The 26,190-nt window shown below is 47.4% G+C and overlaps 1 protein-coding gene and 1 pseudogene across 1 annotated transcript; one reads left to right on the plus strand and one right to left on the minus strand.

The window, feature by feature from the left end:
• The first annotated feature begins 4,157 nt into the window (after positions 1–4,157).
• Positions 4,158–5,014, plus strand: LOC130707201 (heat shock protein HSP 90-alpha A2-like; annotated as a pseudogene).
• A 586-nt stretch (positions 5,015–5,600) lies between these two features.
• Positions 5,601–25,905, minus strand: LMAN2 (lectin, mannose binding 2). Its single transcript, XM_007169929.2, has 8 exons — positions 25,501–25,905; positions 25,214–25,332; positions 12,124–12,241; positions 11,223–11,302; positions 10,918–11,079; positions 10,714–10,828; positions 7,907–8,026; positions 5,601–6,287 (listed from the first exon to the last, which is right to left on the minus strand). The coding sequence occupies exons 1-8, from the start codon at positions 25,718–25,720 to the stop codon at positions 6,127–6,129; spliced, it is 1,095 nt and encodes a 364-aa protein (XP_007169991.2). The 5' UTR covers positions 25,721–25,905; the 3' UTR covers positions 5,601–6,126.
• Positions 25,906–26,190: the final 285 nt, after the last annotated feature.

The following is a 26,190-nucleotide window of genomic DNA, read 5'->3' on the forward strand; positions in this document are numbered from 1 at the left end:
CATGCAGGGAAAGCACGGAGCCCTAACCACTGGACCATCAGGGATTTCCCAGCAATTCTTTTTTATGCTCATGGATTCTGTGGGTCAGGGATATGAAAAGAGCACGGATTGCTCCTCATCCACTCCACAACGTCTGGGGCTTCTGCTGGGATGACCTGAACAGCTGATGTGGGAGCCCAGATGGCTTCTTCCCTCACACATCTGGGCTCAGATGGCTAAGGAACGGGACCAGCTGGGACTGTCACCTGGAGGCCTGCCCAGGGCTCCCCGGTCTGGGACTTCAGGAGGTAGGCCTGCTTCCAAGGTGGCTCCAAGGGCCAGTGTCCCAGGTAACCAGGTGAAGCTGCCTGGCCTTTATGGCCCGGCATTGGAAGTCACAGCGTGTCACCTCTGCCATACTCCACTAATGGAAGCAATCACAAACCCACCAGACTCAAGGAGGGGGAAGGAGGACATGGAACCTACCTCTTGAGGGGAGAAACATCAAAGAACTTGGGGCAGTGTTGTAAAACCAACATAGTAGGTCATCAGAAGAGTAAATAATAAACGATAATAACAGAAGAAAATTTCCCAGAGCTGAAAAAAGACACAAGTTTCAAATCGAAAGAGGATTCCCTAGTGCCAAGGAGGAGAAAAAAAAAGACTCAAATCTGGACACATCCTGGCAATGTTTCAAATCACCGAAGATAACTACTCCTAAAAACTTCCAGAAAGAAGAACCTACTCAAGAGGAACAAGAATCAGAAGATCACATCAGACTTCTACTTGGCAACACTAAACACAAGTATAAGATCAAAATAAACCTATTTTCAGACAGAGGAGAGTTCAGAATGATAACCTCCCCTGAACCGTCTCTAAGAGAGTTTCTAAAGGGCATGTGCCACAAAACAAAACCCAAAAACGCAAAAGGAGGACCTGGGGCACAAGAATTGGAGAGCAAAGAGACAAGGAAGGCAAGTCAGTGCATATTTTTAAAGTAGCAGTTTAAAACCAAAATCCCAAATAATTTCTATTGGTTTCCTGTTCCGCCTCTCCCAGGATGGCGGTGAGGGCAAGATTATTACCACGGGATCCCTAGAGGACTCCGGTTCAGGTAAAGCTGAGACTGGGAGGGTCTGCCCCAAGCCACCCAGTTTATTATGAATCACCATCTCCCCTGCAAGGCTTCAGGCAAGGCAGTGTAGGGTTTGCCCCTTTCCCTCCTAAGCTTCCCTCTCCATGAGATCCACTCCCTCCCACATTCTCAACGACCGGTGAAATTTCTCCTAAATTTACCAACTTAGCCGTTTAATGTCTTTCCTCCTTCTACATATTAGATTCTCCCTCTGATTACACTTGCATGAGTTAGAATTAGGTTCAACCATGAGTAAAAGGAAACAACGCATGCATGGAAGTTGATTTCTCTCCCTGTGAACGCCCGCTTCAGCAGTGGCAGGTCCAGGGACCCTGGCGTGCCACCCTCCAGGCAGCCTCGCGCCCAGCAGCCTGCTGCCTGCGGGTTATTCATCATCGCCTCTAAGCCACAAGCCCACTTTTCTATACTGTTGTGTGACTCTGGGTCTGGAACTCTGTAAATTACGTTTCACAGGCTCCTTAGCCTGCCAGCCTCCTGCTGGGTTCTGCTGTTGGAAAGTACTAGATGCAGATTGGAAGAAGAAGGCAGAAGGGGCTGATTTCCTTTTCTCCAGGGCCAGCAGCAGTAGCCAGCTAGCTCCAGCCTCTTCAGCGGCACAGACCTTGCCCTGTCCATCAGTGTCTGTACTGCACTTCCTCCCCGATGGGGCTGTGCCTCCTTTGGAGTCCAAGTATCTGCTAGTTCCCACCTTCTCAGAGGCCTGAGCACCAACCATAGGGCACTCCAAGCTCTTGATGCCTCTTTGAGGATACAAAGATCCTCCACTGACTAGTAAAGAAACCCAAATGAAAACTTTTGCACCCTGTAAAGCAATTATACTCCAATAAAGATGTTTAAAAAAAAAAAAACAAAAAAACTTTTGCACCCAGCAGACTATCAAAACTTAAGCACTCTGATGACATCAAATGCTAAAAAGTGGCAAGTGGCTGGCAGCCAAGATGGGTGCAGAATGGATGCAACCCCCTTTGGAGAGCACCCTGACCTGTAGTAAAACTGAAACGCACATGGGTTACAACAGTAGCTCCTGCACACTTGTGCGTGAAGACTGCTCACAAATGTTTAGAGCAGCGCTCTAAGGGCAAAACCTGGAAACTGCCTAAATGTCCAAAAGTGCAGAATGGAGAACTAGAGTCTGCTCAGGCCACATCTTGAGCTACATGAGGTCCAAAGGCTCACAAACAATGCTGAATTTTAAACATTGAGGAAGGGAATTCCCTGGCGGTCCAGTGGTTAGGACCCTGCGCTTTCACTGTTGAGGGCGAGGGTTCAATCCCTGGTCGGGGAACTAAGATCCCACAAGCCGTGCTGTGCGGCCAAAACTAAATAAATAAATAAACGTTGAGGAATACATCTGTGTGACATTTATAGTTTTAAAAAATGAAAAACAATACTATGTACTTAGGGATACATACTTCCATGGTAAAAATTTTCAGAAGCACATAAAAAGTCAGAACCAGGGGCAGTCACCTCTGGGGGGAAGGACACAGGTTTAAGGCAGGGGACAAAGAGGTATGCAAGCATGTCGGCAATGTTTTGTCCCATACTGCACAGCAGCTCCAGGGATATAAATTAATATGTAACTTTCAGATGATCAAATACCTCAATTTTTAAACACACTTGGCAAAAATGTAGGTTACAGCATCATGATCCCACGTGTGTGAAAAGACAGATTAAGAACACACATCTAACCATCTAATCTTCTGAGGAAGCACCTCTGGGTGTGAACTTTGAAAGGGATGCAAACAAGACCCTGAGAGCCAAGCACAGACCAGCACCATCACTTTAAGCTCTGCCTTCAAATCCGTACCTTAACACCTGCTGGTTCTCAAGCCTGGATACTCATGAGAACCCTCGGGCGGGAGTGGGGGTGCTTTTAAAACTGTAAAACTGCCTTTGCCCGGGCCACCAACTTCTTAAACCAGAGCTGGAGAATGAGGCAGGCTCGCTTTCATTCTGCAGGTGACTTTAACACGCAGTCAAGGGTGAGAACCATATAGTACCAGATGCCAACTTGCCTATTTCAGAAATTCAGGGGAGATCAAGTATGGCGAGTATGGTCCTGATGACATGGCTGCTGAGGCCACGGAGGGTTCCAAGCTCCAGGTCTCGGCCACGTGTGTCAGTGTGGACACGGCACTCCCCTCCAGGAGGGAGATGCTCAGTGAGGCGGAGCCACCCTCCCTAGTGGATTCTCCGCCTCCACGTGGGTAAATGGCATGGAGTGAAGTGAGTTAATCCACAACAACCGCTTAGAACCACACTTGGCACATAGTAAGCACTCCACGTTAGCTACTTTTCAAGTAAATAAACTGTTTTGAGGAAAGTGCTCAATAAAATATTTTAATGAGGATCATGTTTACTCTTATGGCTTCATGAGCAAGCTCCCAGACCCATGTGAGGGAAAGGAAAGGCAGCTCAGACCTCCTGGTCAAGCGTGTGAACAATCTCTCAACACCTAACCTGTGTATGCGCAGGAAACATCGAGAGGGACAGGAGACAGTTAAGAGATCAAAGAAGAGCTCTGGGAGTGAGCCTGAAAAACGGAGGAGAAAATAAGTTCTCACCCTTCACCTCATCTACTTCTACATTATCTATTTCACAACGAAAATCTACCTGATAATGTCAATTACAAAAAGCCTGGCCGCAGCAGGGAGCAAGGGTTTGCACTTGCTTTAAAATGGAGGCTCGGGCTTCCCTGGTGGTGCAGTGGTTGAGAATCTGCCTGCCAGTGCAGGGGACACGGGTTCCAGCCCTGGTCTGGGAAGATCCCACATGCCGCGGAGCAACTGGGCCCGTGAGCCACAACTACTGAGCCTGCGCGTCTGGAGCTTGTGCTCCGCAACAAGAGAGGCCGCGACAGTGAGGCCCGCGCACCGCAATGAAGAATGGCCCCCGCTTGCCGCAACTAGAGAAAGCCCTCACACAGAAACGAAGACCCAACACAGCCAAAAATTAATTAATTAATTAATTAAAAAAAAAAAAGATGGAGGGTCAGTTGCTTTTGTGTCCTGACGCTGTGTCGATGCAGAGCCCGTGTGGTTCTTCAGCCAAGACGCTTAAGAAAACCCAGACCCAAGACCAGCCGATGGAGGAGGAGGTTGAGACGTTTGCCTTTCAGGCAGGAATTGCCCAGTTGATGTTACTGAGTATCAATACTTTCTACTCGAATAGAGAGCTCTTTCTGAGAGAGCTTATTTCAAATTCATCAGATGCTCTGGACAAAATCATGATATGAAAGCTTGACAGATCCCAGTAAACTAGACTCTGGGAAACAGCTGCACATTAATCTCATTCCAGACAAGTAAGATCGAACCCTCACTATTGTGGGTACCAAAATAGGGATGACCAAGGATGATTTGATCAATACCCTTGGTGCTATCACCAAGTCTGGGACCAAAGCATTCATGGAGGCCTTGCAGGCTGGTGCAGATCTCTCTGTGACTGACCAGTTTGGTGTCAAGTTTTATTCTGCCTATTTGGTTGCTGAAAGTGGTCGTTATCTCCTAACACATTGAGCAGTATGCCTAGAGCCTTCTGTAGAAGGATTATCCGGTTAGGACTGACACAGGCAAACCTATGGGTTGTAGAAGAAAGGTTATTCTGTATCTGAAAGAAGACCAAACTGAGTCCTTGGAGGAAACAAGAATAAAGGAGATCGTGAAGAAACACTCTCAGGGACTTCCCTGGTGGTCCAGTGGTTAAGACTCCACACATCCACTGTAGGGTGCGCAGGTTCGATCCCTGGTCAGGCAACTAAGATCCTACATGCCTACAATGCCTCGGGGCACAGCCAAAAAAAAAGGAAACTCTCAATTTATTGGCCATCCCATGACTCTTTTTGTGGAGAAGGAACATGATCAAGAAGTTAGTGATGGCTGAAATGTTGTTTAACTGTGAGTGGGAAGACGCTGGACTGGATGGAGGCCCTGTCCCATGGCGGGCAGGGGGTCAGGGGAGGACCAGACGCAGCAGCCAGCTGCACCGGGGGGAGAGCCTCAGAGGCTACCACACATGGCACTTGCCACTGTGGGCTTTCCTCACTCCCTGAACCGCCTTTGACCCTTCAGGGCACCAGTGGGAACACCACTGCTGACCCCAACCTGCCCTCCTGCCCCCACAATCCCTTCCAGATCATCCAGAGCCCCTAGAGTTCCCTTGGGTGGAGGTCACACCCACCACACGGGAACCACATCTTCACCTCACTGGATCCTTTCACACAGAGGCCCAGGGAACGTGGAGATGGCGCAGGCCCCGCCCCCATGACGCCACCAGCTGTGGGACACTGGGCACATTTTGCTTGACCTGCAAGAGCTGTGATTCCCTACCTGGGAAATGGGGACCACAGCACCTGCCTCCTGGGGCTGTGCCGCAGGCCTGAGGGGACGAGGCTAGGAGCTATAAAGCGTGGCCAGCTGCAAGTCATTTGAAGAAAAGAAAAGCAAGTCTCTTAGGACAGCCACACAGCTGAGGTTGGTTATTTCACTTTATTTAGCAAACCGTCACACTCTGGGCCCCACCAAACTGCTCCTCCAGCCTCCCCCGAGGGTCTGCCTTGGAAAGAAGCTCAGAGGGCGAACAGGAAGGCCCAGGCCCCCCAGCTGGCCTCCTCTTCTGTCACACACACCACACAGCACAGAACAAGATCACTGGTCATGTCCTCAGGTGCCCACCCCAGTGTGGTCTGGGGGCCTCCGGTGTTCAACAGCCACCTGCGGGCGTCTCAGCCCAGCACCAGGCACAGACCCCCTGCTCCTGAAGGCTAGCATAGGGCAAGGGCCTCTGCCCCCAGCTGTGGGGATGTCAAACCCTTTTTCCCCAGCCCTGAAGCCTGTCCCCACTGGGCAAGAAGCAAAATGTACGAAAATACTTCTTTAATTATTTCTTTGAAATGGTTAAGAAATAAGATCATCTTATTTTTCTTTTATGATCCTAGTTTAAAAAAAAAGTTCACATTAGCGCCAGGGCCCTTCCCCAAGCCGAGCGCCCGTTGCTCAGTAGAAACGCTTGTTCCGCTCCTGCCGCTTCTGAAACACCACGGCCCCCACCACAGCACACACGATGATGCCCAGGAGGGCGCAGAGCAGCAGCAGGAACACCCGCCACCCCGTCAGGGGCCCGCTGCGGAAGTTCCCCGTCGGGTCGTCCACGTTGTCTGAGGGAGGAGAGAGGGGGGAATGAGAGGTCGGACGGGCTCCCAGGAGACAGGGGAGCAGGGTGACAGCCCATTTAGGTCCCCACACCCACCCTAGAGGCGTCAGCTGTGGCCTGCTCACACCGCACCAGTGAGGGGCAGGGGCATGCACAGAGATTGTCCAACCTCACTGGGACCAAGGTTCCCAGGGATCAAGGCTCCCAGGGATCCAGGGTGGGGTGCTTTCTGCTACAAGAAACTGGTGAACACTGGACTCCTGGGGTCTCCTTGACAGCCTGAGGCAGGCCCAGGACCTGCTTTCACAAGCCCACCCCCAGCCCAATGCAGTGGTCTGAGGTCCCCATCTGAAGAAACACAGCCCTGGCCACAGGCTGCCCTCATTTACATCTGGATGCGTTCGGTCGTTGTCTCCTAGGGGGTCTCCCAGGGCCCCGACCCTCAACCCCCATCCTTCTGCTTTGACCCTCTATCCCAATGGGTCCACCCGTCTGAAAATGAGTTAACCCCTGCTTGGCCAACTGCATGGGGTTGCTGGGTGGGCTGGAGCAGATGATGTGTCCGAAAACCCTTGGCAGCAGAAAGCCTTCAACCAAAGGTCACAAAACTGGTCTATGGGGCTTCCCTGGTGGCGCAGTGGTTGAGAATCTGCCTGCTAATGCAGGGGACACGGGTTCGAGCCCTGGTCTGGGAAGATCCCACATGCCGCGGAGCAACTGGGCCCGTGAGCCACAATTGCTGAGCCTGCGCGTCTGGAGCCTGTGCCCCGCAACGGGAGGGGCCGCGATAGAGAAAGGCCCGCGCACCGCGATGAAGAGCGGTCCCCGCACCGCGATGAAGAGCGGTCCCCGCACCGCGATGAAGAGTGGCCCCCGCTTGCCGCAACTGGAGAAAGCCCTCGCACGAACCGAAGACCCAATACAGACAAAAATAATAAACAAATAAATAAATAAATAAATAAAAGAAAATCCTTAAAAAAAAAAAAAAAAAAAAAACTGGTCTATGGGCAGGATGTGTTTGGCCCCCAAAACATTTAAAAGCAACTTGAATCTTAAAAAAGTGAGATGTCACATAAAATGTTGGGTTCCACTGGTGCTCTGTCACCCGCTGGGCCCACATGCACAACTCTGGGGCTCCTGGGATAGATTTTGCCACACACACACACACACACACACACACAGGGGCCTCACTTCCCCCACGAGAACCCTTGCTCTGTGAGGACGAAGTGGTGGCTGACTAGTACTCTGGGAAGAACTCAGGCTTGGGGTTTTGCCAAAACTCAAGTTCACATCTTGCCTTTTTATCTCTTTCTAGCTGAGGAAGCCTTAAGATCACCTCTCCCAGCAGTCACAGGACCTACTTCCAGGCCGTTCACTGAGGCCGCGCACTGAGGTATCAGAGTGCCCAATGCACCACACACACCAACAAACAGCCCCTTTGGCTTCACTGGCCATTATCCCAGCACTGAGTGCAGGAGGATGCAGACACCAGGTGCTCACACACCTGCTAATGAGCACTATTTGCTGATCCAAGGGCCTGGCTGGACCAGGGAAGGGCAGATGGACCCCGGGCACTTGCCCGAGCCGGCCCAGGCCCCACCGGGAGGGGCTGCAAGTGCATACCTTTGGGCGACTTGAGCAAGTTGACGCTGGGCTCGATCTTGGTCCAGTCAATGTTCTCCTCGTCAGGCGTGTGCTCCACCATCAGCTGGAACAGCTTCATGGAGATGATGTCATGATTGTCTGAAGGATGAGAGTTAGCTTCTAAGGGGCCTGGAGCCGCTTCGGCGCACGTGGCCCAACGGCCGCCCCCCCCCACCACATAAAGTAGCCAGGTTCCCTGGGGAGAGCCCAGCAGCCCCCAGCAGGCAGCATTCCAGGGGCTGGAACACCTCCAGAACTCAGCAACAAGAAACCTGGAAGGAGGCAGAGCGGACAGGAAAAAGTAGGAGTTTTACAATCAAAATCATTGGGTCTAATCCTGGCTCTGCTGTCCTCTTTGAGGCTCAGTTTCCTCATTTGTAAATGCAGGTGGTAATCTCCATCTTGCATGATTATCAAGGCATATAAATGAGAAAGTACAGACAAGGCACAGGCGTATTGCTTGCAGATAGTATGTCTTTGAAAACAGAACCAGATAAGGACCCACACATTGTTCTATGACTGGTTGAGAAGCCTGATCCTCCCAAGGGCAGGCAGCCCCCCAACGTTCCTGTCACAGAGACCCAAATACAGGATGCAGACAAACGACTTGGCAGCCAGCTGAAAGCTCGGCCAGACACACAGTCAAGCGACTGTACCTGAGGAGACTTGAGAAAGGCCTGGGTCCAACTAGTATGGGCAGGAGAGAACCTCTAAATGACACTGACAATAACTGACCACCCCATTTTTGAGATGGGGAGGGTGAGGCTCAGAACCAAGACAAGGGTCCCGGTCAGCCTGACTCCAGCTATCAGCTCAGCTAACTGACTAGAATCTGAGGAAAGGTCCAGAAAAGGGAGAGCCTAAAGAGCAAGGACCCCCGCGGCTGGATTGGGCAGAGCCCAGCCATACCTGACACCAGTACGTGCAGCCCCTGGAAGCCCAGGGACAAGCACGGACTCTGGAGTCAGGCAGCAGGTCCCACCTGAGCTCTGCCGTTCCCTGGGTGCATGAACTTGACAAGATCCCTTCAACTCCCAAATGCCCGATGGTCCCAGTTGTACAAAAGGGGAAAGAGACCGCTACTTATCTAAGAACACACCACGTGCCTTTACGCATGCGATGCCTGATGGGAGGCTGGTGTGCACAACCCTCCAACTAACGGTCAGACACTACTGTGTGCATGGCTCCCTCCATTGCCCTTCCCGGGGCCTCTCTAAACAGCCTTAGAGAATATCCACCTGCCACAGATCTGGCTCTGTTCCCAGAACCTTCTCATGACACCTGCTGAAACACTGTCAGATGGAATTCCAAGTAACCCAGAGGAGGGCTGTAGTGAATCCACAGATGGAACAAGACGGGCCATGAGCTGGTAATTACTGAAGCTGGTTAACAGCAACAAGGGGCTTATTAGAACACCTCCCCTCTTATGGGTATACAATCGGAATTTCCACATTAAAAACTTTAAAACAAACCCCCCCCCCCAAAATAGACACTGGGACAGGGTGGACCCAGACGTTTGCATGGTGAGGGGCAGGCTCCTGAACGGTGCTGGCTCACAGGCCCTGGAAACATCTATCCTGACAATAAACAAGCCTCTGACTGGTTCTCCACACTGCTTCCTAGCTCTGGTAGGCAGGAGCCAGCCCCAGGCTTGGTGCCTCCCAAGGGCCCTGAGAAGGGACTAAGGACCAAGGCCAAAGGCCACCATCAAGTGCCACCCAGGCCTGGTGGCCCCAAGAGGCCTGTGCAGGCAGGCAGCAACCCAATGCTTATAGCACTCACCGTAGGCAAACAAGACAGAGCCCTGACTCTGTGAAGCTTACAATTCAGTGAGGGGGACACAGATAATGAAATAAATTACATGGCAAATTCCAGGATGGTTAAGTGCTATGAAGAAAAATAAAGCTAGGAAAGGTGATGGGAAGTGTGCAGGGGACTGGGATGTGTGTATGCGACTTTAAATGAGGGAATCAGGGACAGTCTCACTGAGGGAGTGACATCTGGGCGAGACCTGGAGAAGCCAAGGGAGAGATGCAAGCACAAAGGCCCAAGGCAGGAGGGCAGGGGTGGGTCTGAAGAGCGGCTAGGGGCAGTGTCACCAGGGAGCAGGGAGGATGAGCCAGAGGGAAGGGGGTGGGAAGGCGGCACACAGGCCTGGCAGATCACCGCTGGAAGGGGGGTGGGAGGAGCAGCTCTGCTGCTGTGCTGGGAGAAACTGTTGGGGCTGGCGTGGGAGGAGGGACCCTCGGGAGGCTCCTGTGGTTGTCCGAGTGAGGGAGGAATGGTGGCCCGGACCTGCCGGCAGTAAAGGAAGGGAGAAAAGTGGTCTGAGGCAGGGAGAAGACAAAGCCAGCAGGACCAGCCAATGGATGGGAGGCGGCGTGTGAGAGAAAAAGCAGAGACCAGAATGATACCAAGGTGTTTGACCTGAGCAACTACAAGGACAGAGGTTCGTTTCTATCTCTGGCTGTGGGTGTGTGAAGGCTGAGAGGCCTGCTTGGCACCAGGCGGAGATGCTGAGCAGGACGCTGGTGACACAGGTCTGGAGATAGAAATCTGGGGGTCCACTGCATCCAGATTCAAAGCCCCCCAGCCCCTAGAGGACAGAGAGAGATGGCGGCTGAGGGACTGCTCATGGATATGGGAAGAGGAGGAAGAAAACCAGGCAAGCGTGGAATCAAACGAAGGAAGATCAAGGAGGAAAGGGACTGGCTGTGTCACAAGCTCCCAAAAGACCAGGGAAGGTCAGACTGAGACTTGACGCCTCGCTCAGCCCACACACTCACCAGACAGGTCGCCGGTGCCGGCCGAGGCTCCGAAGTAGTAGCCAGTGGGCAGGCGCACGCCCGTGATGTCAATGCAGTTCTTCCACTCGTTCTTGTCCTCCAGGTCAGTCATCACCTGCAGCCGACCACCAGGTCAAGGGTAGCCTGGGGCCGGCCCGCCCACCTTCCCGAGCCCCCCCAGAGCCACCCCTCCCGCCCACTCACCGTCAGGCGACCCCGGGAGTAGCGCACGGCCAGAAAGGTGTCGTGATCGCGGTTGCGGAAGTCAGCCGTGCAGCCTGCCAGCTCGGTCCAGCGGCCATCCTTGCTGTGGTCGTAGGACAGGGAGCCATTGTTCACCATCACGGAGATGTACGGGAACACACGCTGAAACAAGACGCAGGTTACTCTGAGGCCAGCCCAGCCCGTGGGAGGCCTCAGGGCACCCACCACCCTGATCCCTGGAGGCTCCTCTCATGCAGGGACCAGGGAGAAGTCCCGTCCTGCTCTGCAGGAGAGCAGGGGCCTACCTCTGTGGTCTCATCATTGGGATACGTGTCCAGGAAGATGGCTAAGCCATGGAAGTTGTCTTTGCTTCCAAACACAGGCCCTGGAATTAGAAGGAGATGCTCCTGTAACGGGAGAAACTGGAGTTGTCCCATGGATACCTGAAGGACAAAGTAACGCCAGCATGGGTGGGTTAATCTGTGGTCATTCTCCCAGGAAAGAGAAGGGATCTCTAAGTGGGGGTCGGGTGGGGGACTGGAGGGTGGTCTCAGGGGTGTGGCAGAGAGGACTCAAGTTTGAAGCCTGAACTGTGAAGGAACAGCACCTGCCTATGTGCTCTGAGGTGTCAGGTGACAAGGGGGTACCCAACCTGTGAAAACCAGGTGGCCATTGCAGTAAGAACCATCCCTTAACCCTTCTGTCCAAGGCCAGACAGCAAACATTTTAGGCTTTGTCGGCCACAGATGGTCTCTATCACACAGTCTTCCCTGTTTTATCCTTTTAAAAATGGTAGAGGGACTTCCCTGGCGGTCCAGTGGGTAAGACTCCGTGTTCCCAATGCAGGGGGCCCAGGTTCGATCCCTGGTTGGGGAACTAGAACCCGCATGCATGCCACAACTAAGAAGCCCACATGCTGCAACTAAAGATCCCACGTGCTGCAACTAAGACCCGGCGCAGCCTAAATAAATAAAATAAAATAAAATGGTAGAATGGTAAAACCATTCTTAGCTGGTGTAGAACACCAGGCCACAATGGGGCACAGAGTTGGGCCACAGGGTCATCTTCTAAAAGGACGCTCCCTCCAGTTGCCCCCAGGTCCCAGGTTTCCTCCAAGAGGAGCAGCAGCACCCTAACAACGGGGTGCAGAGTGGAGGATCCTTGGCCACAGACGCACAGGTCCCACCTGTGCGAGTGCCACCCTACCTGGCACCAGGCGGTCCCGGGTATACCACAAGGCAATGCCGTCACCATGGAGATTCTTCTTCCCTGCGCCATGGACTTTGAAGTGAACGTGCATCTCCCAGTCCTTGAGGAAGCAAGGCTAGAGGGAGAGCAGAGGGCTGCTCAGAGCTCCCCAGGCTTGTCTGCCAGATGGAGGTGACCCGGCACAGACCCTGCACCGAGATGACACTCAGAACAGGGCCAGGCAGCAGGGTCACGAGTGTCACTGACCAACTGACCCCCCAGCGTTCTCAGCAGGGAGGGAGGGGCTGCTGGGCCTCCCAGGTCGGGAGTGGGAGGCCACAGAGTATCCCAAGGCTGCTGAGGCAGCTTTTTAACAGAACGAGGGAGATCCATAAGCACTTACAGTTCAAGATCAAGATATTAAAGATACTAAGAGAGGAAAGATAAGTTGCAAAACAGTATCAGCACTATGTGCTCATTTTTGAAAAAGAAAGAAGTTAGGATATGTATAGAGAAAGAAGGAAATGAAAGAAATATGAACCAACATTAATGAAAGCTAACTCTGGGAGGGGAATGTCTACTTTCTATGTCTGAATCTTCTGTATTGAACATATTACTTCTGTAATTAGAAAAAATTCAAATGAAAAATAAAAACCCTACGTCCCACTGTGGGTGATCTGGCTTGTGCACCACTGATTTACCAGATTCACTGTTCTGGGCCTGGGCACCAGGAGCCCAGGTGAGGAGACCCGGCCCCTGAGAACACAGGGTTAGCAGGCACCTGCACTACAGCCTGACACAGTGTGAAGTCAGCCCTTCAAGTTCTTGACAGTTCATTGGCTCTGGGAGACCCTGCAGATTCTGGAGGGGGCAACTGTGAGGTGATAAGAACCAGGTCTCAAGGACATATGGGCACGGAATCTAAGTCCAAGACCTGATGAGCGGATGGAAGGCCTGGTGAACCAGTCTTGCTTTGGACTGAGACGACAAAAACTGCAACTGAAAAGTAAGAATGAATGAGAAAGGCTTCCCAGGGATTGTAGCTCAGCTATGAGTCCTCACAATCCCTGAAATTAGACTAAACAGACTCACCCAAGCCTCACATTTCAGCAAAAAAATCTTGCAAACACAGGGGCGTCCCTGGTGGCGCAGTGGTTAAGAATCCGCCTGCCAATGCAGGGGACACGGGTTTGAGCCCTGGTCCGGGAAGATCCCACATGTCAGGGAGCAACTAAGCCTGTGCGCCACAACTACTGAGCCTGTGCTCTAGAGCCCACAGCCACAACCACTAAGCCTGTGAGCCACAACTACTGAAGCCCACGCGCCTAGAGCCCGTGCTCCGCAACAAGAGAAGCCACCGCAATGAGAAGCCTGCGCACTGCAACAAAGAGTAGCCCCCGCTCGCCGTAACTAAAGAAAGCCCGCACACAGCAACAAAGACCCAACGCAACCAAAAATAAAAATAAATAAATTCATTAAAAAAAAGAAAAAAGCTATCTTTCATTCTTCAGGGAGAAGAAAAGTGATCCGGATCCAGATGTAAAGTCAGAGATTCACGAAGGAATGAAGAACAATGACTAAAGTAGATATGAGACTAAAAATCTAAATAAATATTTGACTGCATAAAACAATAATGCTTTGCGTGATTTAAAACAGAAAGATTAATAACAACGGGGTAAAAAGAGTTAAAGTGTTCTAAAAGCCTTGCATCGTCCTGGAAGGAGTTAGAAGTATGTGTTATCATTAGACTTTGGTAAAACATGATGTGTGCTTTAAACTCCAGAGAAACAAAATACTGGGAAATAAGCACAGAACTTTAAAGCTAATAGAAGAGTAAAAGTGGAATAAAAATTAGCCAACCCCAAAGAAGCCAAGACCCAAGAGAAGAATGAACAGAGGTCAGTACAAACAGAAAGTAAACAGTAAGATGGCAGATTAAACCCAAATAAACGTATCAGTAATTTTACTAAATGTAGATAGACTAAATGCTGGTAAGGGTACACATGATCTCCCTGTATTATTTTCTTTTCTTCTTCTTCTTTTTTTAAATGAAGTACAGTTCACATACAATATTAGTTTCAGGTGCACCACATAGGGATTGATATTTACATACATTACGAATTGATCACCACAATAAGTCTAGTAACTATCTGTCACCATAGAAAGTTATTGTAATATTATTGACCACATTCCCTATGCTGTACATTACATCCCCATGACTTATTTATTTTATAACTGAAAGTCTGTACCTCTTAATCTCTGTATTTTTTCTTACAACTGCATGTGAATCTACAACTATCTCAAAATAAAAAGTTTAATTTTAAAAATAAATAACAGATCAAAGACTTAAACTTAAGAGCTAAAACTATAAAACTCTTTAGAAAAAAAAACGGGGGAAAATCTTCACAACACCGGATTTAGCAATAATTTCCTAGATATTACACCAAAGCATAGACAACAAAAAAATCAAATTGGACTTCATCAAAATTAAAACCTTTTACACATCAAAGAACATGAAGAGAATGAAAAGACAACCCACAGACTGAGAGAAAATATTTCCAAATCGTATATTGATAATGTCCAGAAGATACAGAAAACTCCTAAAACTGAACAAAAAACCCAATTCAAAAATGCGCAAACGACTTGGATACACATTTTTTCATAGAAGAATATATACAAATGGCTAATCACATGAAAAGATGCTCAACATCATTAGTCATTAGAGAAATGCAAATCAAAACCACAAGATACCACTCCACACCCATTTGGATGGCTATCATCAAAAAAATGAAAAATAAGTACTGCAAAGATGCGGAGAAATTGGAACCCTGATGCATTGCTGGTGAGAATGTAAAATGGTGTGGTTGCTATGGAAAACAGTTTGGTGGTCCTCAAAAAGTTAAACAAAGAGTTACCATATGACCCAGCAATTCCACTTCCTAGGTATTTACCAAAAAAAAGTGAAAACAGGCACTACAACAGCCACCTATGTCCACCCACGTACATAGCAGCGCTGTTCACAATAGCCAAAAGGTGGAAACCACCCAGTGTCCACCAACAGATGAATGGATAAACAAAATGTGGTGTGTGCGCACGCACGTGCACACACACACACAGAGGAATGTTATTTGGCCATAAAAAGGAATGAAGTACTAAAACATGCTACAACATGGATGAACCTTGCAGATATTATGCTAAGTGAAATAAGCCAGATATAGACAAATATTCTATGATTCCATTTATGTGAGGTACCTAGAAAAGTCAAATTCAGAAAGAGAAAGCAGAATAGTGGTTACCAGGGGCTGTGGGGAGGCAGGGAGCGGGGAGTTAGTGTTATTAATGAGTACAGTTTCAGCTTGGGATGATGAAAAAGTTCTGGAGATAGATGGTGGTGATGGTTGCACAAGGTGAATGTACTTAATGCCACTAAACTGTACACTTGAAAGTGGTTAAGGGACTTCCCTGGTGGCGCTGTGGTTAAGAATCCGCCTGCCACTGCAGCGAACACGGGTGCAAGCCCTGGTCCGGGAAGATCCCACATGCTGTGGATCAACTAAGCCCGTGCACCACAACTACTGAGCCTGCGCTCTAGAGCCCGTGAGCCACAACTACTGAGGCTGCATGCCACAAATACTGAAGCCCGTGAGCTATAACTACTGAAGCCTGAGCGCTACAACTACTGAAGCCCACATGCCTAGAGCCTGCGCACCGCAAAAAGAGAAGCCACGGCAGTGAGAAGCCCGCGCACCACAATGGAGAGTAGCCCCCGCTCGCCGCAACTAGAGAAAGCCCATGCGCAGCAACAAAGGCCCAATGCAGCCAAAAATAAATAAATAAATTTATTTTTTTAAATTATAAAAAGAAAAGTGGTTAAGATAGTACATTTTATGTCATGTATATTTTACCACAATAAAAATTTTTTTGAGAAATTTTATTTTCTTTTTCATGCAGATACATATTTACAGTAATCAAAGTATTTACTTTTTTACAGTATTTACATTTTTTTAAATATTGAAGATTGATTTACAATGTTAATTTCTGCTGTACAGCAAACTGACTCAGTTATACAGATACATATACTCTTTTTCATATTATTTTCCATTATGGATTATCATAGGATATTGAATATAGTTCCCTGTGCTGTACAGTGGGACCTTGTCGTTTATCCATCCTATATATAATAGTTTGCATCTGCTAATCCCAAACTCCCAATCCTTCCCTCCCCCACCCCCTTCCCCCTTGGCAATCACAAGTCTGTTCTCTGTATCGGTGAGCCTGTTTCTGTTTCATAGACATGTTCATTTGTGTCATATTTTAGATTCTACATATAATTGATATATTTGTTTTTCTCTGTCTGACTTGCTTCACTTAGTATGATCTTCTCTAGGTCCATCCATGTTGCTGCAAATGGCATTACTTCATTCTTTTTTGTAGCTGAGTAATATTCCACTGTATATCCACATCCTTATCCATTCATCTATCGATGGACATTTAGGTTGTTTCCATGTCTTGGCTATTGTAAATAGTACTGCAATGAACACTGGAGTGCATGTATCTTTTCAAATTAGAGTTCTGTCTGGATATATGCCCAGGAGTGGGATTGCTGGATCATATGGAAAATCTGTTTTTAGTTTTTTGAGGAATCTCTATACTGGCTGCACCAATTTACATTCCCACCAACAGTGTAAGAGGGTTCCCTTTTCTCCACACCCTCTCCAGCATTTACTATTTGTAGACTTTTTAATGATGGCCATTCTGACCGGTGTGAGGTGGTACCTCATTGCAGTTTTGATATGCATTTCTCTAATAATCAGAGACGATGAGTATCTTTTCATGTGCCTACTGACCATCTGTATGTCTTCTTTGGAGAAATGTCTATTTAGGTTTTCTGCTCATTTTTTGATTGGATTGGGTTTTTTTTTGTTATTGAATTGTATGAGCTGTTTGTATATTTTGGAAATTAAGCTCTTGTCGGTCGCATCATTTGCAAATACTTTCTCCCAGTCCATAGGTTTCTTTTCATTTTGTTTATGGTTTCCTTTGCTGTGCAAAAGCTTATAAGTTTGATCAGGTCCCATTTGTTTATTTTTGTTGTTATTTCTATTGCCTTGGGAGACTGACCTAAGGAAATATTGGTAGGATTTATGTCAGAGAATGTTTTGCCTATGTTCTCTTCTAGGAGTTTTATGGTGTCATGTCTTATATTTAAGTCTTTAAGCCATTTTGAGTTTATTTTTGTACATGGTGTGAGGGTGTGCTCTAACTTCACTGATTTACATGCAGCTGTCCAACTTTCCCAACACCACTTGCTGAAGAGACTGTCTTTTCCGCATTGTATATTCTTGCGTCCTTCGTGGTGACCATTACATTTTAAAAAACTGTCCCAATGCCATTGAGTATTGTACTGAAGACAATGGTTTCAAAAATTAAAGTATTTAAAAGTAAAAAACAATAAAAGGTTAAATGGTAAATTTTATGTTATTGTATTTTATCACAATAAAAATAAACGAATAACCGCCCAAAAGCCTAATTTTATGCTGTTTACAGGAGACAACTCTAAAACATAAAGAAGTGGGAAAAAGAAAAGGATAGAAAAAGATATTGCATGCAAAAACTAAGCAAAAGCAAGCTCGTGCAGCTATGCCAATAACAAAGTTTAGAAGGGGACTCTTCTTAAGAGCAAAGGACTCCATTTTTCAGGAAAATTTTGGTCTCAAAATATATAAAGCAGGGGCTTCCCTGGTGGTGCAGTGGTTAAGAATCCGCCTGCCAATGCAGGGGACACGGGTTCAAGCCCTGGTCCGGGAAGATCCCACATGCCGCGGAGCATCTAAGCCCGTGTGCCACAACTACTGAGCCTGCGCTCTAGAGCCCCCGAGCCACAACTACTGAGCCACGTGCCACAACTACTGAAGCCCGTGCGCCTAGAGCCCGTGCTCTGCAACAAGAGAAGCCACTGCAATGAGAAGTCCCTGTACCGCAACGAAGAGTAGCCCCCACTCACCGCAACTAGAGAAAGCCCGTGCGCAGCAACGAAGACCCAATGCAGTCAAAAATAAATAAATAAAATAAATAAATTTAAAAAAATAATAATAATATATAAAGCAGAAACTGACAGACTACAAAGATAAAGACAAATCCATACACAGGCATTTTAATACACCTCTCCTAATAACTGATAAAAACAAGCAAAAATGTCAGAAAGATACAGAGATTTGACCCCAATCAGCAAACATGACCTAAGGACCTAAATGGCACACTTCATTCAAGCAGTAAGAATCCACCTCCTTCACAAGCACACACGGAATGTTTCCCCAAAATCCTGATCATTCGAAGGACCATTTGCAAGTCTCAACAGACCTCCAAGGATTGAAATCATAGAACCTGTTCCCTGACCATGATGAAATTAAACTAGATATCAATAACTTAAAAAATAAAGATAACTAGAAAAGCCCTCATGTATTTGAAAAAACTTAAAAACATATCTCACGTACACAGAAGTCAGCCCAGAAACCAAGATTTCAAATGGGCTCTTTGGTGCCCAGGAGTTTTCTATGCCTGGGAACAATGCACTGAGATAAGACCCCAGCTGGTGGGAGTTGTGCCTCTGAGAAGGGCAATGATGCACTGGAAGGTGGGAAAGGAAAACCTCCCCTCCTGTCCCTGGCATGTTTGCAGGGAGATCAGTTTCAGGAAAGAGTACCCATGGAAGTTGAGGACCTAGAAACCAATACCTCCAAGACTATCCCAGCCTTAGAAAGTCTCTGTGTACTGCAGGTAAGACTGCAGATCATCAGACAGAATACTGTGATACAGACAATATAAAGAAGGATTTTAAGCAGATGAGGTACGGGCTAGAACTGATGTAGAAGCTGATTTTGAGGGCAGAACATGACATGGCCATGGTCCTCCATCCTGGCTGCACAGTTGAGCCACATGGGGAGCTCAGAAATCTTAATGCCCTGGCCCTCCTCCAGGCCAACTAACTCAGAATCAATCATTGGCGGTCACAGACCATTTTACAGTTAGGTAGTTTCTGTGTCTTGGCTTGCAACAAAGTGAAAGGCAGACCTAATCCTTTTTTTTTTTTTTAATTGGAGTATAGTTGCTTTACAATGTTGTGTTAGTTTCTGCTGTATAGCAAAGTGAATCAGTTATATGTATACATATATCCACTCTTTTTTTGGATTTCCTTCCCATTTAGGTCACCACAGACCACTGAGTAGAGTTCCCTGTGCTATACAGTAGTTCTCATTAGTTATCTATTTTATATTGTCTATAGTAGTGCATATATGTCAACCCCAATCTCCTGTAAGTTTGTTCTCTACATCTGTGACTCTATTTCTGCTTTGCAAATAAGTTCATCTGTACCATTTTTCTAGATTCCACATATAAACAATATTATACGATATTCGTTTTTCTCTTTCTGACCTACTTCACTCTGTATGACAGTCTCTAGGTCTATCCACATCAAGGCAGAGCTAATCTACAGTCAGCTGATACATTGTTAAAATTTTTGATGAAAAATCACTACATGATTTAGGGTTTATAAACCAAAGAAGTTCAAAACATTGAGTGACCCTGCTATAACAAAACTCTCTGCATCTCCATCTACTATTTAAGCAAACACAAGTTCTCAGCATTCACACAGATAAAAACAAAAAACAGAAGTCATGCTAAAGCTTCTCATTCTGACAATGACATCCATCCAAATGGGGGTGGGGAGATGACAGTTGGACGAGATGCATTTCAATAAATGTTTACTTTGTGTAATAATTATTCAAAAATTGTGTAATGTGTAAGGCATTTCTTTTGCTCAACTGTATACCAATGATAATTATAATAATCCCAAAGAAAATATTAAAACTTAATTTCAAGGTCCCAACAAGGTTAAAAGCTTAAATTATTACACTTATTTTATTTGCAGAGGAACATGATAGTCTAATCAGTAAAATTTTCAAGCATTAAATATACTGCATTAAGATAAAATTCTGGGGGGCTTCCTTGGTGGCACAGTGGTTGAGAGTCTGCCTGCCAATGCAGGGGACACGGGTTCAAGCCCTGGTCTGGGAAGATCCCACATGCCGCAGAGCAACTAGGCCCGTGAGCCACAATTACTGAGCCTGCACGTCTGAAGCCTGTGCTCCGCAACCAGAGAGGCCGTGACAGTGAAAGGCCCGTGCACCACGATGAAGAATGGCCCCCACTTGCCGCAACTGGAGAAAGTGCTCGCACGGAAACAAAGACCCAACACAGCCATAAATAAAACTAAATAAAGAAAGAAAGAAATAAAGAAATAAAGTACCTACTCTGCAGGGTTGTTTTAAAAAAAAAAAAAAGATAAAATTCTGTGTGGGAAATGAAATGAAAATACAAGTTCAATTTTTTAAAATGATGTACAATTTGGGCTTATTCATAGTCTTTAAAAGAGTGGATCTCAAAAGGGAACCCTCCTGCACTGTTGGTGGGAATGTAAATTGATACAGCCACTATGGAGAACAGTATGGAGGTTCATTAAAAAACTCAAAATAGAACTACCATTATGACCCAGCAATCCCACTACTGGACATATACCCTGAGAAAACCGTAATTCAAAAAGATACATGTACCACAATGTTCACTGCAGCACTATTTACAATAGCCAGGACATGGAAGCAACCTAAGTGTCCATCGACAGATGAATGGATAAAGATGTGGCACATATATACAATGGAATATTACTCAGCCATAAAAAGGAACGAAATTGAGTTATTTGTAATGAGGTGGATGGACCTAGAGTCTGTCATACAGAGTGAAATAAGTCACAAAGAGAAAAACAAATACTGTATGCTAACACACATATACGGAATCTAAAAAAACAGTACTGATGAACCTAGTGGCAGGGCAGGAATAAAGACACAGATGTAGAGAATGGACTTGAGGACACAGGGCGGGAAGGGAAAGCTGGGAGGAAGTGAGAGAGTAGCATTGACATATATACACTACCAAATGTAAAATGGATGGCTAGTGGAAAGCTGCTGAACAGCACAGGGAGACCAGCTCGGTGCTTTGTGACAACCTAGAGGGGTGGGTTAGGGAGGGTGGGAGGGAGGCTCAAGAGGGAGGGGATATGGGGATATATGTATACGTACAGCTGATTCACTTTCTTATACAGCAGCAACTAACAACACTGTAAAGCAATTATACTCCAATAAAGATACAAAAAACAAATAAATAAAAGAGTGGATCTCAAATTGCAATATTTAGATTCCACTGAATAGGAGGCGGGGGAAGAAAGACAGCACAATTATATTCCAGACTGAAAAATCTGATGAAGGCAAGTGCAGAATTCTCTCAGCCTGTGACACTGCCAACCACCAACTACCTCCAACCATAATTAAGTTACTTGTGACTGAACCAATTTCTAGCAGTTCCAGCACTATTTGTACCTCACTTTAAAAAAAAATTTTTTTTTAATGTTATGCTGAACTCACTTCCTTGAAAAATATAAGGCTACATTGTAATTCTTAAAAGTTATCAGAAAACATGGGGACTTCCCTGGCGGTCCAGTGGCTGGGACATCACGCTTCCACTGCAGAGGACCCGGGTTCGATCCCCGGTTGGGGAACTAACGTCCTGCATGCTGCACAGTGAGGCCAAAAAAAAAAGTTATCTAAAAACACATGGGACCTAATTAAACTTAAAAGCTTTTGCACAGCAAAGGAAACCATAAACAAAACAAAAAGACAATCCACAGAATGGGAGAAAACATTTGCAAACAAAGCAACCGACAAGGGATTAATCTCCAAAGTATACAAACAGATCAGGCAGCTCAATATCAAAAACAAACAACACAATCAAAAAATGGGCAGAAGATCTAAATAGACAATTCTCCAAAGAAGACAGACAGATGGCCAAGAAGCACATGAAAAGCTGCTCAACATCGCTGATCGTTAGAGAAGTGCACATCAACACTACAATGAGAGGTGGCTGGGCAGGCAGGCAGGCAGGCGGCTAGGTGGGTGGCAGCGGCCTCTGGGCAGTAGAGGGGGCTCTGGGGTGGCACCACAGGCAAGGGTAGAGGGGCAAGTTGGCCGCCACCGCTGCTGGCAGGGGGGCGGGGGGGAGGAGAGCCACTTCCAGGTAGGGAGCGGGTGGGAGAAGGAAAGGCGGGAAGCCGCTCGGCTGCGGCACTCTTTAAATTTTTTTGGGTGCCGCAGAGGCAACCCCTGCTGATGTTCCTGATCCCCAGGGTGACAATGGCTGCTGCCTAACCTGGAAAGAGGAATGCCAGCTCCTGAGCAGGCCTCATTGGTGGAGGAGAGGCAACCACAGACCCATCAGGAAGCTGCCTCCACTGGCCCAGGCATGGAACCTGAGACCACAGCCACCACTATTCTAGCTTCCATGAAGGAGCAGATAACCCTGCATGTTGAAGAAAGTTGGAAACCTATCATGATTTTTGCTGTGTAATTCCTTGATGGCCTCAGATGACTTCAAAATTTTATCTTTTGGCAAAGAATAGTATTCTGAATGGATGTTTTGTGGGAGAAAGCAAAAGGGTTCTGGTTTCTTGAGAAAGAAGGAACCTACTTCTGCTCATGGGCTACCTCTTTCGTGAAGCCATGTTCACCCCAGCCTGAAGTCAACAAGTCAACTCTCTCTTGATCTTCTTTAGCACTTTATACCACTGTTCTCTTATCATATGCTCCTTTGAATGATATAATAAAAAGCTACCTAAGGATAAAAAAAAAACTACAATGAGGTATCACCTCACACCAGTCAGAATGGCCATCATCAGAAAGTCTACAGGGACTTCCCTGGTGGCGCAGTGGTTAAGACTCTGTGCTCCCAATGCAGGGGGCCCGGATTCAATCACTGGTCAGGGGAACTAGATCCCACATGCACGCCGCAACTAAGAGTTCTCATGCCACAACTAAAAGACCCAGCGCAACCAAATAAATAACTATTAAAAAAAGAAGTCTATAATCAATAATTGCTGGAGAGGGTGTGGAGAAAAGGGAACTCTCCTACACTGTTGGTGGGAATGTAAACTGGTACAACCACTATGGAGAACAGTATGGAGGTTCCTTAAAAAACTAAAAATAGAACTACCATATGATCCAGCAATCCCACTACTGGGCATATACCCAGACAAAACTCTAATTTGAAAAGATACATGCACCCCAATGTTCACTGAAGCACTGTTTAAAATAGCGAAGACATGGAAGCAATCTAGATGTCCACTGACATGGATAAAGAAAATGTGGTACATATATACAATGGACTATTACTCAGCCATAAAAAAGAATGAAATAATGCCATTTGCAGCAACATGGATAGACCTAGAGATTATCATACTAAGTGAAGTAAGTCAGACAGAGAAAGACAAACATCATATGATATCACTTCTATGTGAAATGTAAAAAAAAAAAAAAAAAAGATACAAATGAACTTATTTACGAAACAGAAACAGACTCATAGACTTTGAAAACAAACTTATGGTTACCAAAGGGGAAACATGGGGGAGGGATAAATTAGGAGTTTGGGATTAACAAATACACACTACTGTATATAAAATAAACAACAAGGACCTACTGTATAGCACAGGGGACTCTACTCAATATTCTGTAAACCTATATGGGAAAAGAATCTGAAAAAAGAATGGATATATGTATATGTATAAATGAATCACTTTGCTGTACACCTAAAACACAACATTGTAAATCAACTATACTCTAATATAAAATAAAATTTTTTAAAAAATTTATATGACAGAATAATGTGACAGAATGTGACTCCGGGGGAAATAAAGTAGTTAATGAAGTACTCTCTGAGTGGGTGGCACACGAGCTGAAACTTAACAGATGAGAAGAAACCAAGCAAGCATGAAGAGCCTGGAGACAGTGTCCCAGACAGAGGGAACGAGTGCAAAGGTCCTGAGGCAAGAAGGCAGCCAGAGAGGCTGGAACAAAATTAACAGAGCGAATGACTGGAAATGCCAGGCACTAGGGGCCGGACTGTGCAGACATAATGCATGTTTATCCCTTCACAAGAGACCCCAGGCTCTGACGATCAGAGTGAAAGCTGAACAAAGTATCCTCAGATGCCCCTAGCTGGAAGGAGAGGTGGAGCTGAGGTAACAGGCAGATGAGGCAACACAAGGACAGTGTGGGCTCTCAGAACTAAATGGGGACATCATCCAGAAGGGACCAAAGAGCAGGGTGACAAAGAAAACTAGGACACTAGCCAACAGCTTAGGCCATGGGAACAGTAGGGATCAGGCAGGCTGAGGAAGGAGTACATTCTGCCCCCAATTATTCCCCTTTCACCTCTTTCCTGACCTTCCTTGGTGTGGAGTCTGTGCAGCAGCTGATCTTGGCCACTGCTTATATATGACACACCAGTGTCACCTGAGACTCCCTAACCTCTGCAGCAAAGGTCACAGAAACTAAACTGCCCGTGAGTCCACTGATGACTAGACCCTCAGTCAAGCACTGAGGAAGGGGACTGAGTCTGCAAGTATTTCTAAGGGGTTCCTCCACTGTCCAGGCTGGGTCAAGTGTAGCAAATGAATTGCTGGGCTTGGAGATGAGACAGATCAGAGTTTAAACGCTGTTTATGCCATTTGCTGTCTGTTAGCTCTGCAAAAACTCAGGATAGCCATCTACATCAGTCTGTTTGAGAATTAAGTGCAATAAGGCACGTTAAAGTCAGTGCCTAACACACAAAAAATACCCAATGAAGACCCCACTCGTTCCATTTATCCCACTAATGAGAGGGTTCAGTTCAGGCAGACGACAGCCCCACTACTTACTGGCTATGTGATTTTGGGGAAGGCACTTTCAACTCTGAGTCTTAGCTTCTTAGTCAGTGAAATAGAGATAACATCAGTTACTTCACATGGCTTTTGAAGGAATGAAGTAAGAAGAGTGTACGAAATGTCAAGCACAGCTCCTGACGACACATGGTTACTTCAATTGTCATTACCTGTTATTACTGGCGGGTGTGACCAAGATGGGGAAGGGGGCGGAGGAAGGAAGGGCGGCCTTCAAACTAAGCTCAGGCCTAGGCTGCTGACTGCAGTGGCTTACTTAATGCTCTGCCTAGCTTCTTGGGAACCACTCACCAGGTGGTTCCAGATAGAGCCCTCTTTGCTGCGCTCGTCAGGGGTCAGACGCACGTACTGGCTCGTGAGCATTGTGCTGCCTTGGAAGTCCCAGAGGAGCGTGGAGCTGGAACCGACCCCTGTGGGCAGAGACACGGGCAGACAGGTGCGTAAAAGACCAGGCCAGGACTCGCTTTGCCAGAGGCAGGGAACCCACAGAACTGCTCTGACCAGAAGAAAGGGCACCCCTTCCCCAACCCCATCCAGCCTCGCCCTCACCCTGAACTCATTCCCGCCCCAGGCCTCACCGTGGTAGGGCTTGATAAGCGAATGCTCCCGTTTGAGGTGTTCACTGTTGCCGTCAGTTATGTCGGCAGCCACCGGCCCCAGAAACAGGAGAAAAAGTAGAAGTGTAGCGGGGCCAGGGCCGGGGCCGGGAAGCCCAGGCCTCCCCGGGCATCGCCGGCCCCAGCCCCAGCGCCAAACCCAGCCTGCCGCCGCCGCCGCCGCCGCCGTCGCCGTCGCCATTCTCCGTTCCTCTCGACCACTTCCGTCTTAGGACTTCCGCCTTCCGGGTGTTCCATCTAATAGCCTCCGGCCGGAAGCCCTCCAACCCTAGTGTCACCTGGGAACTGCCAGCAAAAGCAAAGCCTCGCTGCCGTGGAGACGGCGGCTGTATTTGCTGAGCAGTCTCCCATCCTGGTCGAGTGCCTCGGCGGCTGCGAGGCACCTGTCAGCCAGCCTCAGCAATGGGTTCTTATGAGCGACAAGAGCAGCAACCAATCATGGAACAGCACGTTCGGCTTGTGGGCCAACGGGGAGCAGAGGGATGATTTGTGTCGGAGAGCAGCGCGAGGGTCGTCTGTGAAGTGGGGCATGCTGGAATTTGTAGTTTTCATGGGACGCTCGCGCGGGCTGGGAAGACGAAGCCTAGAACGCTCTTGGCCTCTGGTCACTGGTGGCGTCCCTGGAGTAACATTTCCCAGTCCAAGGAGAAG

The sequence above is a fragment of the Balaenoptera acutorostrata genome, chromosome 2 (assembly GCF_949987535.1).
Source record: "Balaenoptera acutorostrata chromosome 2, mBalAcu1.1, whole genome shotgun sequence".
NCBI lineage: Eukaryota > Metazoa > Chordata > Mammalia > Artiodactyla > Balaenopteridae > Balaenoptera > Balaenoptera acutorostrata.

What these genes read in the sequence shown, in the direction of transcription:
- LMAN2 (XM_007169929.2), bottom strand. Translation starts at nt 25,720, where the DNA reads ATGGCGACGGCGACGGCGGCGGCGGCGGCGGCGGCAGGCTGGGTTTGG. An exon ending in ACTCCCGGGGTCGCCTGACG is followed by an intron (nt 10,829 to 10,917) that starts GTGAGTGGGCGG and finishes GGTCGGCTGCAG; the next exon opens with GTGATGACTGACCTGGAGGA. An exon ending in CGGCACCGGCGACCTGTCTG is followed by an intron (nt 8,027 to 10,713) that starts GTGAGTGTGTGG and finishes CTCATCCTTCAG; the next exon opens with ACAATCATGACATCATCTCC.